This window comes from Brachyhypopomus gauderio, chromosome 9, assembly GCF_052324685.1.
Source record: "Brachyhypopomus gauderio isolate BG-103 chromosome 9, BGAUD_0.2, whole genome shotgun sequence".
Classification (NCBI taxonomy): Eukaryota; Metazoa; Chordata; class Actinopteri; order Gymnotiformes; family Hypopomidae; genus Brachyhypopomus; species Brachyhypopomus gauderio.
In genome coordinates, this window is record NC_135219.1 from 16,950,983 (window position 1) to 16,960,982 (window position 10,000).

The window sequence follows — 10,000 nt, forward strand, 5'->3', positions numbered from 1 at the left end:
TCATTAGCAATTTAACATCCTGTTAACCTCCCTGTTTACAGGATGGTTTGTCCTGTCACAACTTACTGACAAAAGGCAGCTCCACAGGTAGGTGTTTTACTATTATGCACATTTTGAAAATGTAGTGTTTATCGATGCTTCAAAGCTATTCGGTTTAAAAACATGGAGCAATGCATTATGTTGCTACTGGGAAATGTAGTTAAACTAATAGCTTGCAGTGATGTGGCTGCCTAAAGTTTAGATGTGTGGCAGTGTTAACCTGCTTGTTCAACCTTCCAAAGGATTAATTAGAATATTCCACAATAAACACCCCAGTAATTATTATCCATGAAATCATGCAGTAATTAAACATATTTTTGCATATGCCCGATCATAGACACAGTAAAGAACAGAAGACCGAAAATAAAAATGTCTGACACTGGGCCTCTTGATCTCACTCTCTGTTGATTTCAAGATTTTTCTTTATTAGTGTCATGCATGACATTTTATTACCAAAATCAAATTCAAAGAATGAACCAATTTTCAGTCCTTCATCTAAAGTGCTCGGATCTAAAAACATGACTTGTTTAATAATGTCAGCACAAACTATATGGAGCGTCATTTACACATTACGGAATTTAGCCTAGGAAATGCACAATTTTGAGTACAGTTTGAGCAATGGAGAGTTAGGGGTCTTGCTTATGTACTCAAGCTTGAACCAGCAAGCTTCTAAGATGTGGGCCTGTACCTTAACTGTTCAGCTACGTTTGACTGTCACATGACGTCACCTGACTGTCACATGACTGTCACCTGACAATCACCTGATTAGTACAGTTTCTAATCCCAAGTGCCACGTGTTACCCACTAACCTTTTCAAGCACATTAAGCACTGAAGATGGCTCAGCTTTGAATTGTTTAAATCAAATATGTTTTCTGCCATACATTTGACTAACTTGCTTTTTAATACTTATTAAGATACTTGTGTAACCTCTAAAATTAGAATGAAAGGGCTTTGAAGTGAGTCAGTTAAAAAGATTTATTATGCTACTGTGTGTATGTGTGTGTGTGTTTGTGTGTGTACATATGAGAAACAGAACGAGAGAGAGGTAGAGAAGGAAACATTTATAAATGAAAGAGACTTATGCCTGAAAATGAACTGACAAAGATTGTACTAAAAGTTTGGCCTGTACTAAAGTACTAAAGAAAAAAACAAAGGTTACATATTTTCTATTCAGTAGATCATGGTTCTCTGTCTAGAGCAGGTAATAGGTGCATGCACCACGAGACAGGAGGAGGGATTGTGGGGTGCAAGGGCGGGGCTGCAGGCAGGATGCAACAGGAGGGAGGGCGGGGCTACGGGCATGCAGTGGCCCCGCCCCGGTGCAGGGCTACCTCAGCAATGCTTAGGGTGGAGGAAGAGGAGGGAAGTCGCGCCTGGGTGCCGCAAGACAGGAAGGAAGGAGGGGGAGGAGAAGAGAAGGTGATTAACACAGCAGCCAGCAAAGCCAAGCTGAGACAGACAGCTCCCCCCACAGGCCTGGAGGACCGCCTGTGGACAGCGAGCCCAAGCAGCATGGGGGGTAGAACACGTTTAAACATATTTTGGGGGTGTAAGAGCAGCGTGTGTACTCGATGCGTGGGGGTACAGTGTTTCAACTCCAACAATACAGTACAATAACACGGGCACACTAGCATAGATATCTTGAACATAACCCCCATCCATATCACACACTATTTGAGGGTTAATTAAAAGACAGACGTGTACACACATACATATACTGATGAAAACGACATAAATATGGAAATATGGCATTAATCTTGCTGGGATCAGGAGTAACTGGCGATCATAACCATGTAACCATGTAAGAGGCACAAAGAATATAACATTTAATAACAGGATATTGTTTAGGAGTAGAAAACCAAGGCGATTTGTGGTAAAATATTAATGGTGCTCATCATCACAAGTATATCATCAGGACAGGTTGAGACCACAGAAACACTAAGAATCATTCTGGAACTTTCTACCACATTGCTTCTCAACTCAGCACTTGCTTCAACCAAGCCATCACGAACATTAAACACCTGGCACATGCGTACATAGGCGGAGGTAAAATAGGGATCTGGTGGATTTGTCCCGAGGATGTGGATGAAGAGCACTGTTGTAGAATACATCTATAGCTTCAGCACTGCGTGAGAATTTCAGGACGTGACAAGTGCTTACAGGCACTGAGTCATGAGCTCGGTTAAAAATGTGACATAGCCAACTCCCTGCAGCAGGTAGCAATCAGAGGGGGCATGCTAATGACTACTGTTAACTTCCTCTCTCTCTTTCTCTCTCTCTCTCTCTCTCTCTCTCTCTCTCTCTCTCTCTTTCTTTCTCTCTCTTTTTCTGGCATTCATGTGCCTCCTGGGGTGAGAATGGCTTGTAGAGCCAGGTACACTTCATAAACCCAGTGACCAAGCCAAGAACCTGGACTGGGGCTTGAGACTCTGGCTATAAACACTGGCAAAACAATTGGTTAGATCCACATTAACCCTCTGAGATCTGTCACATCACACTCAATATGAAAAAGCATGTTATAATACTGAAGCAAAGATTTTATACAATATTCACAGGACTAGAAATTACTAAAGCTTTGGACCCCAAAAGACGAATGCAGTTTCATTTGTCATTACAGTATCAAGTCGCTGGAGACGTAACTACTGTTGAAATGCAGCTGGAGTCACATGAACTAATGAAGATAAACATTAGAGAGAGAAAGGAAATTCTCAATACTATAAAAATATATCAATAGTGGCTCTAAATGAACGTCAAAGGCCTCTAGAAGCTCAACCGCAGAACTGTTCTTACCATTTGCATGTTGCAGTTCAAGATGTTCATGAGATTTCTCAGTGGTTTTATAGCAGAGAGGAACGAGAGGGGCGTGTGTGCAGAGATTTCAGCAGTGCTGAGCTGGGCAGAACGAAGATGGAGCTGAACACATTCTAAAAACTGAACACGTTTTAGGACACTTAACACACTCCAGGATACTGAACACATTTTAGGATACTGAACACACTCCAGGAATCTTACCACACTCCAGGATACTGATCACACTCCTGGATGCAATTTCTGCCCCTAACAGCATGGTTTCTTTTATTACAGCATGGTGAAATACCTGTGCCCAAACCAGAATTGACTATGTCCGCAATAACATGATAATGTCAAACACTGCATTTATGACAAGCCAAATGCGCGCACGGGCGCACACACACACACACACACACACACACACACACACACACACACACACACACACACACACACACACACACAAATGTTCGTAGGCTAAATGAAGCAGATATGAGTCTGTCTGACCCAAATTGCCGTCTGAATCGCAGCCCCAGAGAGTCCTTAAAAGCACCTGGACAAAAGAATTCCGAGCCAGATAATAAGACTGACGGCAGCATGTGCCCTAGATGGGAAAATGACTCCCACTCGCCATTAACATCCATCTGTATCACACACAGAACGGCCCATTCCTGCAGAGCTCGGCATCGGGCCTTAAAGGGACAGTGCAGAGGATTAATCTCTCAGTTTGGAAGGCCAACGTGGACGGGCCGCCACAAATCATCAGCGATGCTCGAGTGAGCGCGAGGGACTACGTATTTGCCTTCGTAGGGGACAGTGGTAAACGCGGCGAGGGTTCGGACCACGTAAAAACACCCACGCTGCCTCTGTCACGCCCGCTTTTCAGTCCGAACCAAAGCCTAATCACTGGCTTCCGGCACCTAATGTGAATCTAACTAAACACACATTTATGGGTTTTTTTTATGCTGCACAATCTACTTGGTACACTTTCCTAGGCATTTATTTATGTGAAGAAAAGAAAAAAATTCTTGGAACTGAAATAAAAAAAGAAAAGCTGAATGAGAGAGTAATTATATGGACAGCTGAACAACCCGAACTACTGAAATTCCGAAAAAATAATGTCATGGTCCAGATAATAGCTTATGTTACGGTCTGTGTGTGTATGTGTGTGTTGTCTGCATGCGTACCAGTGTGTGTGTGTGTTGTCTGCATGCGTACCAGTGTGCGAGTGTGTGTGTTGTCTGCATGCATACCAGTGTGCGTGTGTGTGTGTGTGTGTGTGTCCATCCCTCTGTCTGCATGTCTGTCGAGAGAACACTGCTGGCTACACTGGGACAGATAGCAGGTCTGAACCCTTGTGTGCTACCTGATTACATATTGAGATTCGTGGTTCACTGAGCAGAAGGTGGCGAGTTCATCGATACATTGTAACCGATTACTGTGACACATGAGTGGCAAATTATACAGAAGCATTTTTCACAAACCAAGCAGTCTCAAGCATGAGGAATCGTAGCGTCTCTGTAGGGGAGCTAGCTAGCTAAGTTAGCAGTAAGCATTAATCGTTTAGCAATGAGGTCAGCAAAGAACACCCTGTTGACTGTAAACAAGTCATCATCATCTTCCCATTAATCATGTAATTGTGCAAGCAGTGACACAGGTGCCGACCATCCATGATTGATTATTTCATTTGTTAGCGAGAAGTCTGAGATAATTTAGGTGACGATAACTCACTGGCTTGTAATGCAGGATGATCACGATGAGGTCAATGGGGATGAGGATAGCATTAATTAGTGTTAAACTAACATTCTTTCCTTTGACCAGTTACAAAAAAGATAAACAAGATCCATTTTTTGTTGGGCTTGCGAGAATGAGTCACCATTATCAAGCCAACAGGCATTTATCTGCGAGCTATGTTACGCAAGTGTCAATGGGGACACTTGTATGATACATGCTGGGCACTGGATGGTGGTGCACTAAAGACAGCTTGACTAGTTGTCTTGTTTTTAATCAATTAAACACATCGATTATGTATTACACCAAAATAATCTAACAGAACTTGGGGAAATATGACATGACGTTATGTATGCAATGACTTCCTAAAAAATGTAAATCAAATCAAGTTGAATTGTTTTCAACAAGGGCCCCGAAGCCGCTCTCTGAAACCGCTGCCTCAGAGTTCGAGAGCAGCTCAGTCACCCAGGAACACAGCAACGGCGGCGGAGACACTCATCCCCTCTCTGCAGAAATCAAGTGGCAACCTGGTTCATGTGAGTATGAGTGTGTTGAGTGTAAGTGTTGGTTCCTCATTAAATCTCGTTCTTATGATCCCTAAGGCTTCCTGTCTCATCTTTGTTAACACAATCACACACAGCCAGGCACACACACACACACACACACACACACACACACACACACACACACACACACACACACACACACACACACACACACTTTCACACGACATTGTTGTAAACCAGAATAAGCACTCTACGGGCACCCGTACATCCAGATAAACCATACTGCACACACACAAACACACACCATACATAGCAGAATGCTACACACACATAGAACCATAGAGGAAAGCAAACTGAACTACCTTTGAATACCTATGCAGTGTAAAGTTACAAAAGAACACAAGAAAACATACAATAAAGAGAGAAAGACTAGACTTACCATCCTCTGTATGGATTGTGAGCAGAATGAACTCCCCCCGTACTCTCTCTCACACTCACACACACACACACACACACACACACACACACACACACACACACACACACACACACTGGAGCACACAGACAGTCAATCTGAGTGAGAATGTGTATGAGGGAGGGAGAGTGAGCAGAGGGAGGAGAGTTGGAACACAAGCATGGATGGAGAGAAGAGAGGGGGAGAGAGGAGAGGGAGAGAGGAGAGGGGGAGAGGGAGAGGGGGAGAGGAGAGGAGAGGGGGAGAGGGAGAGGGGGAGAGGGAGGGGGAGAGGGAGGGGGAGAGGAGAGGGGGAGAGGAGAGGGGGAGAGGGAGGAGAGGGGGAGAGAGGAGAGGGAGAGAGGAGAGGGGGAGAGGAGAGGGGGAGATGAGAGAGGGAGATGAGAGAAGAGAGGGAGAGGAGAGGGAGAGAGTGCAGTAAAGACGGGGAGAGTGGGGGGGCATGAGAGAGGGACAGAGGGCAATATACAGGGAGAATGAGAGAGTGATGGGAGAGAGGAGGGAGGGAGGGAGGGAGGGAGGGAGAGAGGACAAATGAATGGTATTAAGAAACAAAAGGCAGTGGAGTTAGACAAGTGGAAATGCTAGAGGAAGAAAACAGAAAACACGAATACACACGCACGCGCACACACACACACACAACCATGCAACTTAATCAAATGCGTGGTTGACTGTGAACACTGCGAGAGCTGAGAGTCCTCATGTGAAAGAGTGTGTCTGCATGCCTTCTGGCACTTTTCTCTCTTTCTCAGTCACACACACACACACACACACACACACACACACACACACACACACACACACACACACACACACACACACACACACACACACACACACACACACACACACACACACACACACACACCATTCTCTTTTGCTGGAACAGATTCTTCTGAGTAATCGTGCAGAGTTGAAGTTACCACAGAAAGAGAGGAGAGATGAAGAGAAGAATGAATATAAATGAGCAAATGTGTATGTATGTATGGATGGATGGATGGATGATTAAAAAGTAAAAAGGTACATGGACTGATGGATGGAACAGATGGCGAAAGAAGCATGTACAAATCTCAATGCGTGAGGACTCAGTGAGAGGAACATTTGAGAATCTCATTCTCACTCTACCTCACACCCCTGCAAAACCAACCTGCCACACCAGTCTCTCTATCCACACCTCTCCACACCTCTCCACACCACTCCACTTCTTACGGGTTTTAATTCCAGCTCCTGTTTCCGTTCGATAAGTCCAGTCTTCATTCACTTCTGATTCTAATTCAATGTATCCAGTTTGTGTTCCATACATTTACAAACTCTATTCAAATGTAATTCACTCTTACTCACTTTTCACAAATGAGAAACCTGTGTTCTCAGTAGTGTGAGCATGGCTGCTCTCTCTTTCCCCCCTCTTTTTCTTTCTTTCTCTCTGTCATAAATCACTCCTTGACCGCACTGCTGAAAGACTAAGTGTTGATTTCAATAAGCCCAGAGTGGGTGAAGAACTCCACCACCCTCAGCACACACACACACACACACACACACACACACACACACACACACACACACACACACACACACACACACACACACACACAGGTCAAATGGCCTGTGCACATACTTATCATCTTCACCTTAACAACTGGAGGTTAGTTAATTAAGTCTGAAGCATAACAAAATATTTTAAAAACATGATTTTTGTTATTACTAGTGTAGAGGTTGTAATCAAGCAATTGCGGTCAGTTCTGTAAGGTAATGTGAATAAATAAGTCATTGAATAGTGGAGCCAAGCACTCTCATCCTGTTTAAAGAACTGGTTTTAACTGCAGGATTATTTTTTTCAATGGAAGCATTAGGGAAACCCTCGAATATGACCCTAAACTGTAATTACAACTTAGGATTCAGGAGTAACTTCCATGGGTTGTAGCTGGGAGAGAGTTTAATAACAGTTTAACATGGTACGCTTTGACAGTAGTGACCAGGTAGCTTACATCAGACCGCACTGTTAGCTGCAGCTACAGTTACAGTGTCAGCTACAACTCCAGTACCCAGGAACGACCACAGCAACTTAGGAACAAACGCTACACTGGTCACGAGCATTCATGGGAAAGATGATGGACACAGCGCTTATGACATTAGCTGTATTGTATTGAGCTAAGATGGCTACAGTGCACCAGCCTGTAAGCCATGGTCACTATAGGCATAGACCAGTTAACTAATCTATCTGGAAGCATTATATGCTAAAGGCTCAGTCAGAATCATATCTAATTATTATTATTATTTTGTTATGATAATATTGAAGATTGTGGAGCCAGCACTGCTGTTTTACGTCAACTGTAAGTGTACTGTAAATAACTCAAGTTTATGTGTTTTGATGGAAGATATTCTACTGAATTCATTTAAAACACAAATATACACACACAAATGGTCAAGAGTTAGTGTCTGATGCAAAAATCCAGCAAGAGGTTGAGAGTGCGTGTGTGTGTGCATGGAACTGAGTGTGTGTGCGTCCTGCATGAGGAAATAAGCTCTTTTTAAATGATGACACACAGCGTAATGCAAAGCTCAGTGAAGGACCTCTATCTCCCAATCTGACAAACACTGGAAGAGCTGCTCTGATCTACAACTGCCATAAGCCACCAGACACAGACACGCATGTGCACACACACACACACACACACACACACACACACACACACACACACAATCACACTCACACATATACGCGTGCAAGACAAAGATGCTGAAATGAACAGAGGTTATTTAAGTCTTAACATCAAATCCCAGAGGAGCAAGAACCTTCGCAGAGAGCAAAAGGACGAACTGTCTAGACACACACACACACACACACACACACACACACACACACACACACACACATACACACACACACACACACACACACACACACACAAAACATCATACACTCACATTTACGTGTGCACGTGTATACACACATGCATACTCTCACACTCACACACACACACAAACACACACACACACACACACACACACACACACATACACACACACACACAAACACACCCACACAACATCATACACTCACATTTACGTGTGCACGTGTATACACACATGCATACTCTCACACTCACACACACACACACACACACACACACACACACACACACACACACACACACACACACACACACAGACACACACACACACACACACACACACACTCGCATATTCATAATACAAAGACAAGGGCTGGCAGAGAGGAGTATAGAGACAGACAGACAGACTCAGAGTGTAGAGAGAGACAGACATGCTCAGTGAGGTTGCGTGAAGAACACCTCAGGACACTACCCTCGCTGCAGTCCGAGCAGAGGCATCACACGTTATTAAACCTCACCAATCAGAATGGGTTCTTCTGGAGACACGAGCTGGGTGGTTGCAGACATCTTCTATGATACTAGCCATGAGCCAAAATGTGTGCAGGGGATATTCCCAACACATTAGTGGAGGAAGGTGGAAAAGTAGAGGGAGGGAGAGAGAGAGCAAGAGAAAGAGATGTAGAGAGAGAGAGAGAGAGAGAGAGAGAGAGAGAGAGAGAGAGAGAGAGAGAGAGAGAGCCTGAGAGAGAGAGAATGAGAGAATGTGAATTTTAACATATACATATAGCATATACATAGAGAATATACACTCACTGGCCACTTTACTAGGTACACCTTGCTAGTACCGGGTTGGACCCCCTTCTGCCTTCAGAACTGCCTTAATCCTTCGTGGCATAGATTCAACAAGGTACTGGAATCATTCCTCAGAGAGTCTGGTCCATATTGACATGATAGCATCACACAGTTGCTGCAGATTTGTCATCTGCACATCCATGATGTGAATCTCCCGTTCCACCACATCCCAAAGGTGCTCTATTGGACTGAGATCTGGTGACTGTGGAGGCCATTTGAGTGCAGTGAACTCATTGTTGTATTCAAGAAACCAGTCTGAGATTATTCACACTGAGATGATTTATGACATGGCACTTTATCCTGGTCATAAAGGAATGGACATGGTCAGCAACAATACTCAGGTAGGCGTTGACACAATGCTCAATTGGTACTAATGGGCCCAAAGTGTGTCAGGAAAATATCCCCCGCACCATTGCACCACGACCATCAGTCTGAACCGTTGATACAAGGCAGGATGGATCCATGCTTTCATGTTGTTGACGCCAAATTCTGATCCTACCATCAGAATGTTGCAGCAGAAATTGAGAATCATCAGACCAGGCAACATTTTTTCAATCTTCTATTGTCCAATTTTGGTGAGCCTGTGCTAATTGTAGCCTCAGTTTCTTGTTCTTACCTGAGAGGAGTGGCACCCGGTGTGGTCTTCTGCTGCTGTAGCTCATCCACCTCAAGGTTCGACATGTTGTGCGTTCAGAGATCAGAGATTCAGAGTTCTTCTGCATGTCTCGGTTGTAATGACTGGGTATTTGAGTTA

The 10,000-nt window shown here is 44.1% G+C and overlaps 1 protein-coding gene across 9 annotated transcripts in view; it reads right to left on the bottom strand.

The window, feature by feature from the left end:
* Positions 1-10,000, bottom strand: part of gphnb (gephyrin b) — a 119,727-nt gene that overhangs the window by 20,656 nt on the left and 89,071 nt on the right. For 4 of the 9 annotated variants that reach the window (XM_077017686.1, XM_077017685.1, XM_077017682.1 and 1 more), the window contains exon 9: positions 1,372-1,413. The exons of the other annotated variants lie outside the window; for them this stretch is intronic. In XM_077017686.1, coding sequence (XP_076873801.1) covers positions 1,372-1,413 — 42 coding nt within the window. The remainder of the gene's footprint in view (positions 1-1,371; positions 1,414-10,000) is intronic. 9 annotated transcript variants of the gene reach the window in all.